The sequence below is a fragment of the Lepidochelys olivacea genome, assembly GCF_965140295.1.
Source record: "Lepidochelys olivacea isolate rLepOli2 genome assembly, chromosome: 1".
Classification (NCBI taxonomy): domain Eukaryota; kingdom Metazoa; phylum Chordata; order Testudines; family Cheloniidae; genus Lepidochelys; species Lepidochelys olivacea.
This window is the reverse complement of record NC_140411.1, coordinates 348,204,867-348,226,165: the sequence shown is the minus strand read 5'-3', so window position 1 is coordinate 348,226,165 and position 21,299 is coordinate 348,204,867. Positions and strand designations below refer to the sequence as shown.

The window sequence follows — 21,299 nt, the reverse complement described above, 5'->3', positions numbered from 1 at the left end:
TCTCAGAACAGTCCTGTGTTCTTAAAGATGCGAGCGTCACACACCTTCTCTGAGCAGCCCACACTGATATCAGTGAAGCATCCCCTGTGATCCACCAACGCTTGCATAATCAGAGATATGTAGCCCTTTCTGTTGATGTACTCTGTGGCAAGGTGCGCTGGTGCCAAAATAAGGATGTCCGTGCCATCTGCAGCTGCACTGGAACCCCACTGCTGAAAATCCATCCATGACATTCTGGGAACTTAACCCCAGCTCCCAGAGTTCCCTGGACAACTCATTTCTACCCCCAAGAATTGCAAAAAGTTTCGAAAAGGCATCGCACCAGACAGCAGAGTATGGCACACTGGAATACCAACCGGTGATGCACCGCACTTTGTATTGACACAAGCATTCCTGGCGAGTATACACAGCACCAATGCAGACAGCAAAGTGTGCACGCACACAAGCAACACACAGACTTTGACGGCTGGGCGCCAACATAATTTCCATCGACAAAAGTTTGTAGCATAGACATAGCCTTATAACTCATTCAGTGTTTCAAATAAATTTCAAACTAGGAGAAAGTTTCCAGTCAGAGGGCAAAAAGCATATTCCAGAACTAGCTGACATTAGTTGTACTTTAATGTCACTTTCTCCACTTAAGCCTCAAATACCTATATTGAATGCTCTCATGGGAGAGTAACAAGGACCAAATAATTCAATGTGCTCCGAATGCATGAGATCAAGATTTCCACTCCAAGTGCTATCCCACTGAGAATGTTTAGATTCAAAGCTAGATAGCTATTTTGAGTTCTTGTGGGAACAAATTTTGATCCAAAAAAACATTAGAGGCCATCACAAGAGACCAGTTGACAAAAGATACGCTTTTAAAGTTGGTTGGTGCAGAATCTCTCTTATAGAAGGCCTGGCCAACACAGATTTTGCACTGGCAGAACTATTTCTGGGAGTGGTACGAGTATAAAGAAAGAGCTTCTAGTACAACCCCAGTGTGGCTGCAGCTAAACGGATGTAAGGGATCCGACACAGTGTGGCTTGTTCCCTTTGTTGTACAGGAATAAACTATACCAGTATAACTGCATCCACGCTAGGGAGGTCGTGCAGCTTTAACAGTACTGGTAATAGTTAAAACGGAATAACTTTTGTATTTAGACAACCCTCATTGCCCTTTGCTGCAAAACGATAGCAAGAACACAGTATAAAAACAAACACAGAATTGCTTGGATCTAAAGCAATCAAACAGTATTTATTTGCACTGAGTGGTCATTACACAGTGGCATTCAGCTGGAAGGGGAGAGGAAGGGTCATGTCACCATGCTTTCCTAATTAGGAGGCACACAGGTTGCTGCTGTGCAGCGCCATCCCTCTTCCTCATCCTGCTGGGAAAGCAAATTTCACCTTCTGATCCTGTGAGAGGCTGGAAAAAGAACATCCAGATTGCTTTGGAGGCTAGAGAGAACGGGACTTGTGCGCAGAACTGGGATTTTATTTGGGCAGGTGGATTAAGGAAAGCATAGTAGAAAAATATTAGGGGCTCATAAACTAAACCGGGCAGGGGGACCGAAAATCAGAAGATACTATGGAAGGCCAAGGAGAATACATGCCTGAGGATTGGAGGTTAGGCAGAAAACTATTGCTGGGTGGGGCTGTTAAGCGCAATGTCTATACAATGCAAGAAAAAGATATTACGATAAACACAGACTTTAGAGCGTGGGTGGCATGGCGGCACTCAGTGACCTCATATTTTAAAAATCTGATGAATTAAAGATGTACCTTGGCCTTACAAAAAAGTATTCCTATTGTATTATGTTTCCTTTCTATTAGGGCAGCCCCTTTTAAGTTATTTTCTTACCAAACACAAGGTAAGCAAGCACCCTCCTCATACTGCTGGGTTTCTAAGCAGTTCTGCATGTCAACAATTAAACAACTGATGATGTCAGATAGTCACTGTTGAAAGATATGCCAGATCAGGGGTGGGCAAACTTTTTGGCCCAAGTACCACATCTAGGTGGGGAAATTGCTTGCAGGGCCGGGGCAGGGGGTTGGGGTGCAGGGGCAGAGTGCAGGGTATGGGAGGGGATGCGGTGTGCATGAAGGGGCTCAGGCCAAGGGTTTGGGGCAGAGGAGGGGTATGAGGTGTATGAGGGGGCTCACGGAAGGGGGTTAGGGTGCAGGAGGGGTGTGGAGTGCAGAAGGGGGCTCAAGTCAAGGGGTAGAGGTGTAGGAGGAGTGTGGGATGAGGCAGGGGGCTCATGGCAGGGAGTTGGGGTGCACAGGGGTGCAGGGTGCTGCAGGGGGCTCAGGGCAGGGAGGCGGGGTGAAGGTGTTCAGGCTCTGGCCCAGCGCCGCTTACCTAGAGTGGCTCTGGGGTGGCAGCTGTATGCACTGGGGCGAGGGCAGGCTCCCTCCCTGCCTGCCTGCCCCAGCCCCGCACTGCTCCAGGAAGCGGCCAGTACCACGTCCCTGCGTAGCCCCTGGGGGTGGGGGTGCAGAGGGCTCCACGTGTTTCCCTCTCCTGTGGGTACCTCCCACAAAAGCTCCCATTGGCCGCGGTAACCCATTCCTTGCCGATGGAAGTTTTGGGGGAGGTACCCACAGGCAAGAGCAGCGTGCGGAGCTCTCTGCTGCCCCACCCCCACCCCCAGGGGCTGCAGGGACGTGGTGTGGCTGCTTCCCGGAGTGGCACTGCGCCACAGGGGTGGCAATCCCGCGGGCCAGATCCAAAGCCCCGAGGGGCCGGATCCAGCCCGCGGGCCATAGTTTGCCCACCCCTGTGCTAGATCATTAAGCCAGTAGCAATCCTGTGTGTCTCCACACACAGGGTTTGCACTGTTTTTATTCAACTGGTTTACGACAGATTTTTGTGCAACTGATGCAATTTTTGTGCTTAGACAAGATTGGAGTCTCCTCATTTCACTTGTGACTGTGTCTTCAAGCTGCCCTTTGCTCCCAAAATAGCCTTCCTCTTTATACATGCCTAGAAGTTTCATTCTCCTCAACACTCACTTCATTCATCTACTATTCCTGTCCTGAACTTGGCGTGGGCGCAGTTAGTTGTCATTGCTACACCTGACCATAACGAAGATTTTGCAAACAACAAAAATATGAAGAAGCAGAGTAGTGAAGGGTCTGAAAGTTTAGGACAAGAATCTTGAACTATTTAAGATAAAGTGGGGAGTCAGTGGAAGCATTCAGAGACTGGGGTGATGAGCAAGTAAGACACAGCTGCCAAGATCATTTTGTATAAACAGAAAGCAACATGGCTGTTTGGGAGGCTAGAGACGAGGTGGCTGCAGTAATCATGATGGGAAATGAGAAGGGATTGGACAAGAGTTTTAGCTGTCTGGAGAGATTATAAGAATTGCCTTACTGAGTCAGACCAATGGTCCATCTAGCCCAGTCTCCTGTCTTCTCTGACAGTGGCCACCAAGTGCTTCAGAGGGACGGAACAGAAGAGGGCAATTTATGTAGTGATCCATCCCATTGTCAAGTCCCAGCTTCTAGCAGTCGGAGGTTTAGAGACACCCAGAGCATGGGGTTGTTGTCCCCGACTATCTTGGCTAATAGCCATTAATGGATCTATATTTCAAGAACTAATCTAATTCTTTTTTGAACCCAGTTATACTTTTGGCCTTCACAATGTCTCCTGGCAACAAGTTCTACAGGCTGTCTGTTCATTGTGTGAAGAAGTGCCTTTTCATGTTTGTTCTGAATCTGCTACCTATTAATTTCATTGGTGACGCCAGGTTGTTGAGTTATGTGAAGGGGTAAATAACACTTCCTCATTCACTTTCTCCACAACGTGACAGACACTTCTATCATCTCACCTCTCAGTCGTCTCTTTTCCAAGTGGAACAGTCCCAGTCTTTTTAATCTCTCCTCATATAGAAGCTGTTCCAGATCCTTAATCATTTTTGTCGCCCTTCTCTGTTCTTTATACAATTCTAATATATCTTTTTTGAGATGGGGCAACCAGAACTGCACACAGTATTCAAGGTGTGGGAGTACCACGGATTTATATAGTGGCATTGTCGTATTAAGTATCCCTTTCTTAATGGTTCCTATGTTAGCTTTTTTGTTCGCTTTTTTGACTGCCACTGCACACTGAGCAGATGTTTTCAGAGAACTATCCACAGTGACTCCAAGACCTCTTTCTTGAGTGGTAACAGTTAATTTAGACCCCATCGTTTTGTATGTATAGTGGGGATTATGTTTTCCAACATGCATAAGTTTGCATTTATCAACACTGAATTTCATCTGCCATTTTCTTGCCCAGAATTAGATAATTGAAGTTAGCTTAAGTTTGGTTAAAGAAATATGTGTTGTTAAGAAAGGTCCTAACTAGCAAGTAAAAGAAAGGCCTTGAAAATAAAGAGTTATAAGGCCAGAAGGAATGAAGTAGGAAGGATGTCTGGTTCAAAGAATGACTAATGAAATAAGGGGCATTTCTAAAAAGAAGGCCTCTGTCTGATAGGGGTGACTGCAGATGTTTTTAAATAAGACAGAGAATCTGCCTTAAAAAGAGCCAACATGGATCGTCCCACCCCCACAGGGTTATTTCAAAGATTAGGGGCTATGTGAAGCCAGGTGCAGAGGAAAAACAGTTGGTCAGCAAGGAGGGGAAGAGATAGGGAAGAAAGGCCTGGGGAGAAAGGAGGTTATAAATCTTATCTGGATTAAGACTGGAAATAAGGGTGAATGGTCTCAAATTGGTTTTTAGCTGAAGATAGTAACTGGGAATGACATCACTTGTTTGTTAAAGGATATAAAGAAGTAAATGCTTAAAGGGTTCATTGCTAATACCTTCCTGACCACAGTGGAGCTGACTAATATGGGTCTAAGCACCCCTGGTGGGTTTAGCCTGTTTGCAAGTATCTTGATCAAATGCTAATAAATGTTTTGTTATAGTTTGGATGTAGTAAATTGCTTATTATTTAGGCTTTTTAGGCATGTTTAGAGCAATTGTATAAATACAGTTTGGCCTTTGGATTTAATAAAGGAATTTACGGTTAAATTAATGTCATGATAATATCCTGCATAAATAATAATTCCAACACCTTGGCAAAGGCTTTCTCAAAGTCCAAGTACAGTATATCCACTGGGATCAGCCTTGTCCAGATGTTTGTTGACCCCCTCAGATAATTCTAATAGATTGGTGAGGCATGATTTCCCTTTATAAAAGCCACGTTGCCTCTTCTGAACATATTGTGTTCATCTATGTATCTGATAATTCTGTTCCGTACTATAATTTCAACCACCTTGCCTGATACTGAAGTTAAGCTTACCGGCCTGTAATGAACAGGATTGCCTCTGGAGCCTCTTTTAAAAATCAGAGTTACATTAGCTACCCTCCAGTCATCTGGTATAGAGCCTGATTTAAGAGATAAGGTACATTTCCACAGTTAGTAGTTCTGCAATTTCACATTTGAGTTCCTTCAGAATTCTTGGGTGAATACTTATAACTGTTTACTTTATCCATTTGTTCCAAAACGCCCTCTGACATCTTGATCTGGAACAGTTCCCCACTTGTCACCTGAAAAGAAAAGCACAAGTGTGGGAACCTCTCTCACAGCCTCTGCAGTGAACACCCTGCAAAGAATTCATTTATCTTCTATGCAATGGCGTAGTCCGGCCTAGTCTTCCTTGATACTCCTTTAGCACTTTAATCATCCAGTGGCACCACTGATTGTTTGGCAGGCTTCCTGCTCTGATGTATTTATTTATTTTATTTTGCTGTTAGTTTGTGTCTTTTGCCAGTTGCTCTTCACATTGTTTTTTTGCCTGCCTAATTATACTTTTGCACTTAACTTGCCAACGTTATGTTCCTTTCTATTTTCCTCAGTAGGATTTGACTTCCAATTTTTAAAGGATAGATAGGTAAGAGTTTTATAAGTGTTACAGAAGTAATAGTGAGATTTGGAAACTGACATTCCAGTAGAATCACAGAGCAGATATTTCATGTAATAAAAGCTTCACAGGTATTTTCAGTTATTTTGAATAAAAAGGGTCGAGTTGTTTTTGGGGTGTTTTTAGGGTTGGAGGAAGCTCCACCACCCCATTAATAAAATAACCTGGCTTACAGAAACAAGAAGAGAGATTCCACTAGTTGTGAGCACAGAAAGTCCTTTTGAAAAATTCACCTTGCTTTGTTCTACTAGAGGTTATTCAAGATTGAGAGAATATTTCTGGTGCGTTAGTACAAAAGGATTTCACTTTGTCTTCTAATCTAAACATCACAAACAATTATCTCCAGGGATGAAAATGCACTTAGGGCCCAGAGCAACCTCAACTCCGCCCCCTGGTGCATATGTACTAATACTGCAATAGAGTCTTATGATGATCATATAAAATGCAATATACAGTATGCTGTACACACATTCATATGCCGTAATCAAGTTAAAGACAAAATCTGAATAGACCGAGGGAAGAGCACTGCACTGAGGTTCTTTTACAAATTGTACTGGAAATGCACTACAAATTAGGTCAAAGCTTAAATAATAATACAAAATGCCATATACCTAAAGCTCTGTGCAGCTCAAAAGCTGGTCTTTCACCCACACACGTTGAACCAATAAAAGATATTACTTCACCCAGCGTGGCTCTCTAATATACATAAAGCTACAGTTTTAGAAAAATACAGGTTTTAATATAGTACCGGAAGAGAACACATTTTGCAGTATTGTGTGGTCATAAAATACATATCTACTACACACAGCAACTTTTTTCCTCAAAGGTTTACAAAGTACATTCTTTGCGTGTGACTTGTAATCACTTTATTTAATATAAAAACACAGTCATATCTAGGGTGGAGTGTGGCAGCTGCTTAACTGCAAACAGTAATAAATTCAACCACTTAGGTGAGGAAGTAAAGGCCATGTTGAATAGCCATTAGCGCAATATACCGACAGTCAGACTGCATTATCCCCAGTTCAGTCACTAATCTCTCGGGATCTGTTTCCCCATCTGTAAAATGAGTATAATAATATTACCTGTCTCACAAGGGTGTTTGTAGGCTTTGGGCCCCATCCTGTACACACAGAGCATGCAAAGCTCCTAATGCAGAGGAAATGCCATACACACAGGGCTCACAGGATGGACCCTTAGTTAATGCTTTAAAGAAATTTGGATTGAATCATCTGAAGAGCTCAAGTGACTCAGGAACACAATACCCACTGAAAGTCACTTAGGCTCTTGTGAAAATCTCACATTTTGGGACCCTCAGATGTAAACTGAGCAAACACAGTAACATGCACCGAGTGCCCTAACTGACCAAAAAGTGGCTATAATTACAAACAAAACAAAACAAAACCACCATGAAGACTATCATGTTTGCAAAACCAATTCAACTCGATTGTAACCTTATGTGCCGGATTATGCAATAAAAGAGTTTTGTACTCTCTTCAATGCCACAACCAGAACGATGCATTCTGGAGTATCTGCAGTGAATCTGGAACCACCCAGCAGAATGTACAGATTTTCTTTGTATGTTAAAGTTTAGACTTATGTGATGATTACCACCCCATGCCTGGCTACATTCCTCCCCCAGCCCACACACACAAAAGTGCGTAGGGTGATTAGCATGTATTTCTATGCTTGGCTCAATTTTCAGGCTTCCTTTGCAAATCACCTTTAACCGGATTTAGCGTGTGTGGGTTAGAAGGACACTGATCAGAAGAGAGGACTCTCATGAAAGGAATAATCATACAACGGGGGGAGGGAAATATCACCCTACTATGTTCAAGAAGCTATTTTTGTTTTTACACTGGGAAAAATGAGTTACACACCACCCCTTATTAGTAAAATAAAATGAAATCTACATGTAGTCCAACTGCTGGATTTTTAATATAAATACTGGGCTCAAAGTACAAGCAAACATGAGAAACAAAACACTTAAGTTTCTACTTTTTAACTCTACCCTGAAATATCAAAATTGCTATCTTATACTGACACCCAGAGGAATAAAATTTAACTGCATTCCCTCCCTTATACAGTGGCTAAAAATTCTGTAGCTCACGAAAGCTTATGCTCAAATAAATTGGTTAGTCTCTAAGGTGCCACAAGTATTCCTTTTCTTTTTGCGAATACAGACTAACACGGCTGTTACTCTGAAACCTTTCCTAAAGTAACTTTAAAAATGTGAGTCTTAACAAAAAGACCCAAATTGCATATTCTGAGATTCCCTATATTCTAGTCACACCATAGTGTCCCCTCCCGTTTTAGTTATATTGTTTTTTGTTTATGAATATAATCAGAGTGATGTAGCATGACAGAATACAGTGTACTTTTTCAAACATGTCTTTTCAGTAGGGTTGGTTTTTTGAATGTTTAACTTCCAAATCAGATATTTTGGCATTTCAGCCCCACAACATTCATGGTTGAGACAGGGACTGACAGGTGCTCCTCTAATGCAGGAGGTGTAGTACTAAGAGCAGTAATAAGCTGGCATTCTCTGAGGTTCCAGCAAGGGGTGCAAAAATGATGGGGGAGGAAAGAGAGAAACGCAAATCCATTGTGAACAGATTATGTATGTGGTAGAGACAGCCGCGCTGCTACCCCAAGAGTCCTCATATTTGTGATCCCACCCTTCCCTCTCAATGTGCACCTCAAACCGTTAGGAAAGGTTGAGATATATTGCATGGCAATATCTGAATACAGGTGATATTCAGTTATATGTCCACTTAGATTCTAAAATCTCTGTACTCTCCCACATGATAAAGGGTCTGGGAGAAAGGTGAACTGTTTGTGACTCAATCCAGATAAAATGGAGATTATGCTTGTTCGTGGTGGGAAGTGTTCAAGTGATAGCAGACACTGCCTCTGTACATTTAAGGGTGTATGTCTTCTGTTTACCAGACTGGGGACTACTGGATTCTCAAGTAGTAGCACTCGCCCACAGTGCACATCCATGACTAAATTAGAAGACTGCATCCACTCCGGCCGCTGAATTGATCATCTCTGCCTGTTACCTCTTGGCTAGACTACTGCAATGTGCTCCATTTAGGGTTGCTGTTGAAGTCGACCAGAAAGTTACAACTGGTACAAAATACTACTGCCCACTTCCTGAGCAAGGGCAAGTGGCTGGGAGTTCAGGAAATCATATTTGATCCCAAGTGTTGTTCATTTTCAGGTACAATTCAATCTGTTTATGTCAATCTTTAAAGCCCTAAATGGTTTAAAACTCCACTACCTGAGAACTCAGCCTCTCATCCTACACTCCACTACAACAGTTAAGAGCAACTGAAGGCTTTTGGATAACAGTTCTTGAGGTTAAAATATTACAGACTCAGCAACCCGGCTCTCAGAGGTGGGCTGCTGTGTCCATAATTTGCTCCATTAGATGTTCCACCAGTGCCAGAGTGCAAGAAGCTTTTGTCTGATGTTCTAATGCACTGAGAATAAGTTTGGATACTTTATTTGCTTTTTTAAAAGTTTCTGAATAACTGTTTATAGCTATTACAGAAAAACAATGCTTTTCAAAAGAAAAACAAGAACTGCAAACTGAAGGGAGTTGGAGGGAGATGAGATTTCCGATGTTTATACCTTTGCCATCTTTTGGTTCATCAAAGATAATTAACTGGCATTTCCAACTTTTCAATGACATTTTCTGACTAACGCCAAGGGAAACTATTTTCCATACTGCACGGGTACTTGTTGAAAAGGGAAAAGGCAACATCTCTACAAGCTGTCTCTTCTACCTCTAAGAGGGAAAGGAGAGATCAGTCCCCATGCCCACTCAAGATTTGTCCTCTTTATTGAGGCTGTCACCACCACCTAGGGTGACTAGATAGCAAGTGTAAAAAATCGGGATGGGGGTAATAGGTGCCTATATAAGAAAAAGCCCCCCACCCTCCGTCCCTATAAAATCAGGACGTCTGGTCACCCTTCCACCACCAACAGGCAGTGACAACTGCAATGGTGATTTTTATTCTGTGGATGTTTTCCCACTGAACAGAGATGAAACCATTTCATTTCATGTAAGGATTGGTGTGTACAGCCCTGCAAATCTGAGGATATCTGCATCTGCGAATGTGGATATCCACAGACCATTTTTGCAGATCAGATGCGGATACAAATTTTGTATCTGCTCAGGGCCCTACTGATGTGACCTATGAATAAATTTAATTTAGTTTCCATGGGACATTCTTCCCTGATGCATAGTTTTAACTCTAGTTCCATTCAGTTTTTAGGGACATCACACTTTTCACTTTCTGAAATGCCTTATACTGTACTCTAACGGCACATGTTCTCTTTATACACACATTTTTAGTGTGCATGTGGGGGAGGGGGTTATGTGTAGATCATTTTCTGAAATCCTAAAACTACCTCAGTTTCCCCAGTGAGTCAGGGATTGGGAAACTGCTGCTCTAATAAACAAGGCAGCCCTCTCAGCAGCATACTTTGAGGTGACAAGCTGCCCATGTTAAAGATGGCTTGCTAAGAGAAAATTTAAATTAATGCCCTTTTTGCTTTTGATGTGTAAAGGCCTAAAAGGGGTGGGGGGGTTGGGCTTTTTTTTTTTTTTTTTTTAAATCTTAGAAATATCAGTAGTGTCAAGTCAACTTTTTTTCTGGTGGGCTCAGCTGTTTATTGTGAACTTTCTTAGCCTTCAGTTGAAGGTTCATATGTTTGTCAGCTACCGGAATACAATGTCAAAATTAGAAGTGGGGTTATAGAGTTGTGTGGATGCTTCTGTGAAGGGGTGGGAATTTTCTGCAATATTTTGTATGAATACTGTACTGCATGGTTAACTAGATGGTGGGAAAAAAGGTTGTTTACTCTTTACAGAGACCCAGAGATAGAGGTGTAGCTGATGCCTAGCTTCTCTGGGGCCTGAGGCCCCTTGCCCACAGAGAGTCTGAGAAGACAATGGCCACTCCAGGTGCCTGGACATTTGGTACTTAGCAACTGATGACCATGGATGGCCCACCCCTCCACAGGAAGCCAGCTGTGTTTGACCAGCCAGAGAACAAAGGGCTGAGAAGGAGGGACAGGTGACAATGGTTTCCCAGGGACAAGAACAAAGGACTGAGGAAGGGGCTAGGTAGGGTTGTTACGTGTGGCCTGCTGGAAGCGGAAGTCTCTCCTCAACTGGGAGAGAGGCAGGGTCAGAGGGCTCTGTGCTGTAGACTGACCAAGATGGACTATGCTGTAGCTTGCTGTTCTCTATGTTAACCAAGGACTTTCGAATGTTCCAGACTTCTAATTAACCCTACTGTTTTTACAACATTAAGTGGCACTCTAGTTTAAGGGGCGGGGGTGTACATTTCTCCCTTTGAATGTACAAGTTTTCCAGGTGTCCAACTCAGGTGGACTTGCTGAACGGAGCTCACACTGAAGTAGGTCTGCTGAAGGCTCCAGGGTTCAGTCCCAGGAGGTGGTGAAACACCAGTGAAAGAGTGTAACCCTAAGGGGCTCTGGCACACTGAGGGGGTCCTCCCAGGAACTGTTCAAGAGCATGGGACCTGTGGATGCAGGACAGCTTCTCATTGCAGTTTTTGCAAGATGTAGTTTGTAGTGCATGCAGATTGAAACATCCTACTCTCATATGTCAACCATGGACACAATTCCCATAATAGTCCAAATAGTAATTGAAACTGAAGGCACATTTGGGAAATCTAGATAAACATGTAGTTTGTCCTATATTAAGCTATCTGTGAATTTTAACTGCTTTTTGGGAGGTCAAGAATGTGAAGAGACAAAGCAACTGAGTCAACATACAAAGGATTTAGGTACTTAATTTCCATTAGTCTTCACAAGAAGAAAACTTCCATCAATGTGTATTTATATTGTGGGTGTTTCCTTCCTAAATTCCCGCCCCCCTCGCTGTTTTAAACTTATCTTCAGTTGCTTTGTCATTGTGCCTTTATCTGTACCACTCTGTCAAGTTTCAAATTTTATTCCTCCACCCCCTTTGCTTCATAATGTTAGTTCATCTCTATCATGTTCCTTTCTAGAACGTCTTTCCTTCCACATATTAATCTCATTGCTATCTTGTCACTACTTTCCATTTCCGTGCAGATCCTACGCTTTCCTCCAAACTTTCCACGATGCAGTGGCTTGACACTTACCACAATCTGCATATTCACTACCTCTCACACAGAGCAAGGAAGCAGATTAGTGTAGGGTTCAAGCTGATGCAAGTCTGGAAGCATAGAATACAGTGGAGGATCCATTAGGAAAGGGAATAAGGGGAAAAAGAGGCAATAAGTAACATTAGCCAACTGGTAACTGAGGTCCGAGAACAGAACTGCCTTCACCTCAAGCAATAAAATTCAAATGCTGCCTTCATAATTCAGGAATTCATAATGGGGACTAAACTCTTGACACTTTTAAGGATAACTTTCTCAAGTCAGTCAGTTTCCAGGGTTATCAGATAGACTGGTACTTTTAATTAGTATTACATTCACTTCAACATGTAGTAACATTTTGATTTCATTGAAAGCATTGACAAATTTTGCCACTGACTGCACTGAGGGTCAGGATTCCACCCCTGGATTTTTTATTTTACTTTTAAAAATCTTAGTAATGACTTGATTTAAAGCAAGTCACTGCTGTTTGCAGGTCAAAACAAGGAACTTATATTTACAACCCTATCAAATGATCATGATAATGGCTGTTGTACTTAAAATTGACAATTGTTATATTTGTAATGGTAAAAGTTAGAATGGTTCTATGTCCATCCAAAGTTTATAGTTTCAAGGCCCAAGTTCTATCCTCAGTCAGCAAGCATAATTCCCATCAACTTTAGTGGGAGTTACAGCAGAGTGCAGTGAATTAAATCAAAGTAATTTAAATAAGATGTTCATTTAAAATCATGCCTACAAACAGGAAACCTTGATTTAAATCACTAATTTGAATCTTATTTTGCATTTAAACTTTTTTTGGAAAATAACAAAAGTACATCAAATATAGCCTTTACACTAAATACTTTTTTCCAACTAGGTGGCTACAGTATATGTATGTATTTAAACAATTATATAGCTTAACATACATTTGTTCAGTCTTAAGTTTTACATTTACTACATTAGAAAATAGTGAATTATTTTTTTTTTTTTTTACTACAAGATAATGGTTGTCTTTTTTACTCAGGATTTGTTTCAGGATGTATCTAGATGGAAACTTGAATTCAATTAAATATGTACAAAACCACATTTAAAATGTTTATTAAAATGAAACTATCTTAATATGTTCCGTTTATCAAGGCAAGTTTTGCATTTAAAACGGATCAAACAAAGAAAAGTATTAACTCACTTACTACAGGTGACAGATTGTTTCTGATTGCCATGGAACAGACTTTCAGATAGTCAGATGCCTAAAGATGCAGATAGGTACCTAAGAAGGTTAGGTGCCTTGAAAATCCCACTAAGCATTTATCTGCATTTTTAAGTATGTAATATCTTTGAAAATCTGGCTCAATGTCCAAGTTTTTAGAATTAGTAGATCTCATCCTCTCCTTACTTATTCATTTATTCTTAGATTGGAAGAGGAAAGAATGCAGGAAGGCTTGTTTAACTCTCAGTTTCTCGCCTATGAATAAACTCATCCAAATGAAGAAACTCTCTGCACCTGCTTGACAAACTGAAACCAAAAGTAATCAAGGCAAAAGCTTTTCTGCACAACAGAAACAGAGGAAATATATAAATACCAGTATCCATTGTAAAGAAAAAAAATAACACAGCAGAACCCCTATTTTACACCAACTAATTTCATAGATTTTCATAGAATACCAGGGTTGGAAGGGACCTCAGGAAGTCATCTAGTCCAACCCCCTGCTCAAAGCAGGACCAATCCCCAATTTTTGCCCTAGATCCCAAATGGCCCCCTCAAGGATTGAACTCACAACCCTGGGTTTAGCAGGCCAATGCTCAAACCACTGAGCTATCCCCAATGGGTGACTGAGTTCATCAAAGTAAGAGAGTGCATAAAACTGAACATCGCTAAAGTACAGTAGGTATGGTGCATGAAACTGTAGTATGGTGCACTGCATTGATTTCTTCTTGTCCTTCAAACCATTCCAAAGTGATTTCCAAAGCGCTGAAGGCATGGGAATATGAAGGGATGTCAACATGTTTTCATTGATGTCAATTTCATTGTGTGAGTCCTCCCCCTTGCTGACGAAAAATATTCCACATAACTCATCATTTGTAAGATTAGAGTTTAAAACTGAGGTTTTACTATAGATACTTAATGCAGTACATGACACTGCAACATTTATAGAACTTGAGTTAACCTCAAAAGTTAAATATTTTTGTCTTTCCCATTCTGTATATAATTAGAAAAGCAGCATCCTTTAACATTACAATTTGAGGAGGGCTCATTGAGCCAGCACATTTTTTACATAAATGATTTTAATAGATTATAGTACAGTTAGGGCTGACCACAAGTTGTTAACCTCAAAATTAATTTTAAACAGATTTTGAAAATAAAAATTATGATGTATTTTTTAAATGAAGGGGGCCAAGGAGAGGGTGACACTCAGATACAATTGGGGGGTTGAAGTAGTGATTTTTAATAATAGTTGTAACACTTATATAAAGTGGAAAGCAGGAGGAAGAGGGAGGCCTTCTCAGTATTAGCGCATGACCCCATGACCCACTGGAAGTATCAGGACCGATTGAGCCCAAATCAAATATAAAGATTAGGAGCGATGGGTATAACCAGTCCTGTCTCAGCATCTGGGGTTTAACTCAGCAGCAAAACTCTGCAAGAGACATCTAGGACTGGAAAGTCCTTTCCTTTGGGAATTGCCTGTGAACGTATTAAGGTAAGTGAAAGGGGTGCCTGGATATCTAGTCTTTTACAGGAGGAACTCTGGGTTTAACTGTGTAGACTGGCACTTGGGAAAGATCCTATGTTTATCATTTAATTCATAGGACTAAGATTATCTAGCTTCAGCAGTGATAACACTCGTTATCCACCCTGACAGGTAGCTCACGAAAGCTCATGCTCAAATAAATTGGTTAGTCTCTAAGGTGCCACAAGTACTCCTTTTCTTTTAGCTAATCAAGACCGCATCATTTTGTATGTATAGTTGGGATTGTGTTTTCCAGTGTGCATGAGAAGCAGGGGGAAAACAAAAATGGAAGAGGGAACCAAGGGAGAAAATGGAAGGAGGCCAAAAAGGGTGGGTCTTACAGTAACAGGGAAACAAAAAGACTAAAAATCACAAAACTACTCAGGTGCAGCAACAGACTCTGAAATAATTAAAAACCAATTAGGATTTCACATTTACTCTTCTTGTTAAGTGTTCTCTTAAAAATAATACAGTAAGGTGTCTCTGTAACAGAAGATTTTAAAATGTGTCTAAATTTTTGCAAAGCTGCACTTAAGATACTGATTATGTTAATACAGTACACTTACATAACTACTTTCTCCAAAGTTGCAGCAAGGTGGAAAGTTCCATTTATTTGTTAATGTTACAACCAAGCTTGTTTTTCCTTTTATCTAAGTCAGTAAAACCGTGTACTGTTCATTATTTTACCAACCACCAAATGGCTGGTAGCAGCTCCCAATATATATAAAAGGAAAGATCTATCCCAAGGAGCTTAAACACTCATTTCAGACAAGCCACAACAAGAGAAAGGAAAAGAAGAAGAGGAGAAAAAAGACAATGGCATCACCACCATTATTACTTGGCTGCTAAGCTAATGATGAATCACAGTCCGACATAACAGATTTTTTTTAAGCATGAGATAAATGGGAAGAATGAATAAATATAAGAGTTAAATGGAGAGTTTCTTGCAGAAGGTGGTGTTTGGGAGGGATTTAAAAGAGAAAAAAAGACAGTGACTTCACATACTAGTTCAGGAAGGACATTCTTCATTCACATCTCTCCTGAAAATTCATCCTTTTCTTTCTGTGCAGACAGCCAGGCCCTTATCTTCCATCATGATTACAGTAACTTCTTCATCTTTGGCCTTCCTAGCAGCCACATCATCCTTCCCCAGTCCATGCAGAATGCAGCCGCTAAGAGCTTTTTTTTTTTGGTCTGCTGCTCTGACCACATCTAACACACATCCTACTTTGAATCATTCTTGTTACTCCTCCTGTTTTACCACATCAAAATGAAGGTGAGGACATGAAGCTTAAAGTTCCTTCATAGCTCCACATCACCTTACTTGAGCACTTGCCTCATATCACGTCCCACTCACATCAGTGATGCCAGCCTTAAGACGCCTACAAACAACTGTTTCTTCTCCACACTGTTCTGTCTTCATGGATCAGTTCAGGGAGGGCACTCCATGTGTCACTACAGTTTTCTTTCTAATCCTCCTCAAGGCTGACCTCTTAACAGTGATGCCTATAAGAACCCATCCAGTTAATGATGATCAGTCAGGTAACAACTGAGGACAATTTGCTCTTTATTTATAATATATCTATATATAAAATTGCATATATTTGACTATTTTTTCCTCTTCCCTGCCCATTGCATGTGTCTTGTCATCTTACATAACAAATCCCTCTGTATTTATACAGCACACAGCACAATGGTGGCCTGATTCTGACTGGGACCTCTGGGCATTGCTATAATACAAGTGCTATGTAATTTAGGTCTCAGCACAACAGGGAATGACTGACCATGAATAAGAGGACATTTGAAATGTTAACTGATACTTTTTTCAGGTTTCTTAATGATTCATTTATCTTTCACCAAAAAGCATCAAGTGTGAGTTTACTTAGCACATGATCATGCCAAATGCAGGTGCAAGGTTGCAGCTGGAACTCTGTCCCCACATGGAACTTCCTTTGATTCTGATTGGGGTCTGCATGGGCACAGGACTGCACCTGCATGGATCAAACTGCAGGATTGGAGCCTAATACAAGATGACACAGTCTGTCCACAAAATAGTCACGTTATTTCCTTGTACTCCCTTATCGGTCTGCCTGTATCCATCTATTGTCTCTGGTCTTCGATTGTAAGCGGTTTGGGGCTGAGACTTTTCGTTCTGTTTGTACAGTAACTAGCACAATGGGGTCCTGGTCCATGAAAAGGACTGCTCGGCATTATGATAATACAAATAGTAAGTAGGTGTTCCATCAGCTTATACAGCAACCTAAAGCTTTCAGCATTGTTATCCCCCATCTATGCTACAATTTGACCCATCCCAGCTTATTGTAGATAAGGTTTTTTACATTAACTTAAAAACGCTTGCATAAGCAGTTGTGCCATCCAGAGTGGAAGGTGTCTTACTAAAGCCGGTCATTTTCAAATAACTCTCTAAACAATATTTTATTTATTTAGATTTAGGCTGGCCAATTAAAAAAACACCTCTCATATGCTCTGTGGGCCTTTGACACTGTTCAGCAACTTAGTGCACACATTAAACAAACATACTGCCATAATTGCCCCCAGTACACAATACTAGAATTATGCACATTCCACATCAGCTAGTACATTTGTAGAAATCATTTTCTAACTCTACAGGTAGTAAGAAGAGAAAGCTAGATTGAATATTTTTGCCTTGACTTTTCATAGCTTTGAGTTAGTAGCTATAATACTCAGAATGCCTTTCCCAGACCTGAGGAAGAGAGCTGTGTAGCTCAAAAGCTTGGCTCTCTCACCAGCAGAAGTTGGTCCAGTAAAAGATATTGCCTCACCCACCTGGTCTCTAATATTAGTTTTATATCATTCTAATTTTTTAATCAAAATGTGATGCAGTACCAAGTCAAATGCCTTCCAGAAGTTCAAGTATGACATCAACACTATTACCTTTATTAACCAAACTTGTAATCTCATAAAAAGATATCAAGTGGGTTTGACAGAATCGGTTTGACAGAATCGATTTTCCATAACCCCATGTTGATTTGCATGAATTACATTACCCTCCTTTAATTCTTTATTAATCAGATCCCATATCAGCTGCTCCATTTATCTTGCCCATGATCAACGTCAGGCTGACAGGTCTATTAGCCAGGTAAACCTGCCCTGCCTTTTTAAAAACTAGCACATTAGCTTTCTTGTATCTTCTTGAACTTCCCCAGTGCTCGAATGCTTATTGAAAACCAGTATGATCTTCCTGCAAGTTCCTCAACCATCTCTTTTAAAACTCTGGGATACAAGTTAGCTGGACCTGCTGATTTAAAAAGTCAAAGGTCACTTCCCTCTCACCCCCCAAAGGAAAGAAGACTTTCAGAGTCCTGACTTCACTGGCAGACTCAGATTTCAAGTGTTAATGGTGAGATTTCTCAGCTCATAAGTGGAAGGATGGAGACACTGAATCCTTATCAAAGGAGTTATTTGACTGAGACACTAGATGTTAGAAGTCCAGATAAAACCACTTCCTATCCAGATTTCACTTTCTTTCTGTTTGAGATGGCATAATCCTTCTAGTTCTCCAACCAACTATGGTGTCATCCAGGCAGTGTAGTAAATACCTCACAGTGTAGTGTTATTTTTCAATAGCAGAGGCAGGGGGGAAACGCCTTTAAGGTATTTTTATGCCTTTTTTTTTTTAAAAAAAGGAAGAGGCAAAAAGTTTCTTTTCCCTTGCTGGCCACCTTTCCAGCAGCCTCCGTCTTTTTGTTCAATTTGTACAGCACCGAGCACAATGGGGGGGAGGGTCCAAGTCCATAGCTGGGATTTCTCCGCCCGCATTGCAAAACAAGCAATGCCTAAGAGCAACAAACAGAAACCCAGCCTGGGTCAGGACCCAGCTGCAAAGGCTAGACCTGCGTTTAAAGCCTCTGCCCGCCTACACCTCTGAATTTATCCTTAGATGGCGGGGGCCACGGGAAACGATTCATCCCTGCACAGAAACAATCTCCGGCCTTTCTCTTTTTCAATTCGCTTCCAAAGCGGCCAGCGGCTGTTCATTGGGCAAGAGAAAGGCCCGGCGCGCCCGGGCAGCAGGGACAGCGGCCGAGGAGCGCGGGGAGGGCCGGTGCCAAAACCCCGGTTCCAGCCTCACGGGGTGTTTAAACGGCGGCGGGGGGTTAATCCGGGGCGCCCCTGCAGCAGCCTCACGGGGTGTTTAAACGGCGGCGGCGGGGGGGGGTTAATCCGGCGCGCCCCTGCAGCAGCCTCACGGGGTGTTTAAACGGCGGCGGCGGGGGGGGTTAATCCGGCGCGCCCCTGCAGCAGCCTCACGGGGTGTTTAAACGGCGGCGGGGGGTTAATCCGGCGCGCCCCTGCAGCAGCCTCACGGGGTGTTTAAACGGCGGCGGCGGGGGGGGGGTTAATCCGGCGCGCCCCTGCAGCAGCCTCACAGGGTGTTTAAACGGCGGCGGCGGCGGGTTAATCCGGGGCGCCCCTGCAGCAGCCTCACGGGGTGTTTAAACGGCGGCGGGGGGTTAATCCGGGGCGCCCCTGCAGCAGCCTCACGGGGTGTTTAAACGGCGGCGGCGGGGGGGGGTTAATCCGGGGCGCCCCTGCAGCAGCCTCACGGGGTGTTTAAACGGCGGCGGCGTGGGGGGGTTAATCCGGGGCGCCCCTGCAGCCAGGGGGCTCGTGCCCGGCGGTGACCGGGAAATGGGGGGGCGCCCTCGCTGGGCCGGGGACTGACGGGGGGGGTTGGGGGTCCCGGGCCCCAGGGAGGCCGCTGGGGTCGGCTGCACCTACCGGCTGCAGGAGGAGGCCGAGGCCGCCCCGATCCCGTCCGGGGTGGTCTCTGTCTCCACCGCGGGGGAGCGGCTGGGCCGGGCGCTCGTGCTGGCCCTGCTCCGTCTCCTCCTGGGGGGCTTGTCCCCGCACGGGCCGCAGGCGGGGCCGGGCCCGCTCGCCATGCCCAGCCGCTTGGCTCCGGGCAGCCCCGGGGGAGGTAGAGGAGGGGCGAGCGGGCGGGGGGGGGAGGGGACCAGGCCGGGCCGCTCCAGCGCACTGGTTAATGGCGGCGGCGGGACCGCAGAGGTTTGAAAATGGCGGCGGGCACCCCCCGGGCCAATCAGCGCTGGCGCTGGTTGCTAGGAGACGGCAGGGCGGGCCAGAGGCCGGGCGGCGATCGCCGCGGCGGGGAGGGGGCGGGGCCAGGCGGGGAGCCCTCAGCTACGGGGCGGGGCTGTTTGTGCCGAAAGCTGGGGGCGGGGCAGCTCCGTGCTGCACATGCGCCGTGCGCCCCTGTAGGCCCGGGTGGGGAAGCAGAGGCAGAGAGAGGCAGCTCCAGTCTCCTTGCCCCCTGCCCTTCCCCCACCCCGCCCACATTGCCTCAGCTGGCTGGTACCCATGGTCCTGCTGCCCCACCAGCCCCACAACCAGGGCCCCAAGGGCTTGATAATAGCCCCCGTGCTTTGGAGCCCACGAGAATTGGGGGCCGGGGTGGGGAATCAGGGGCATGTAATGTGCGGCTGGGAGCCAGCCTGGGTCGGCAGACGGGCCCTAGCCGGCGCTCAAGCTCAGGCACTAAAAACAAGCGAGAACGGTGTAGCTTCCGCCTCCTGCCCCCCAAAGAGAGCACCCGTCCCCGCTGCTACTTTGAGCACCGCCGCTCCAGCCCAGCTAGCCTGTGTCTGTCCCTGGGGACTAGGAGGCTTGCCCCTAGCTGCAGTGTAGGCATACCGAAAGCTCTCATTTGTTTGCCCCCTGCTGCCTTCAGGAAATTAGGCTCTAGCCCCGGCATGTATGATTTTGGAGGGCCAAGCTCACATAAGGGCAAATCTACTGAGCTGCTTGTAATTGCAGGATAAGGGCTGTTCCAGATTTTGATGTGGTGAAACTAGTTGTTAGCGGAGGAAATTAAAACAGGAGGGGGGAAGTAGTCGTAGAGGAGAGGAGGCTGCACAAAAGCAAGCCGTGATATTATCTAATGCATGGGGACTTGAGCTAGTATTTCATACAGTGCTAGAACGTACAGGATAATAAATACTATGTTTAATGCCATTTCTGATTTTGTCTTTACAGATTTTTTGCCCAACTAAGCCTGCTCCCTCCCTCAGGGAAGAGAATTTTGGTTTTAGCATAGACCCTGTCACCTAAGAATTTTTTTTGCAGATTTATCAGTGTTGCCAGCTGTGACGTGGTTCGGTCACAGAGATCCCCTTGGGACTGTCACCTGATGTGCTGAATTTACCTCTGAGCCTGTTTTCCCTTCCAGCTTGGGACTCCAGAACCCTGCCTTGTTGAGCCAAACATGCTAGCCTGCTGCAACACAGACCCAGGGTCTGAACCACGCCCCCAAAGCTGCAGATTTTAACCAAAAACTGCTCAGCAGGTCACCTATCTCCAGCACCCAGACACCCAGTTCCCAATGGGATCCAAACCCCAAATAAATCTATTTTACTCTGTATAAAGCTTATACAGGGTAAACTCATAAATTGTCCACCCTCTAGAACAATGATAGATATGCACAGCTGTTTACTCCCCCAGGTAT

The 21,299-nt window shown here is 43.8% G+C and overlaps 1 protein-coding gene across 1 annotated transcript in view; it reads right to left on the bottom strand.

Moving 5' to 3' along the window:
* NET1 (neuroepithelial cell transforming 1) overlaps nucleotides 1-19,769 on the bottom strand; it is a 70,605-nt gene extending 50,836 nt beyond the window's left edge. The window contains exon 1 of the mRNA XM_084611933.1: nucleotides 19,556-19,769. Within this exon, the coding sequence (XP_084468059.1) occupies nucleotides 19,556-19,719 (164 nt within the window). The 5' untranslated portion in view covers nucleotides 19,720-19,769. The remainder of the gene's footprint in view (nucleotides 1-19,555) is intronic.
* Between the last annotated feature and the right edge of the window lie 1,530 nt (nucleotides 19,770-21,299).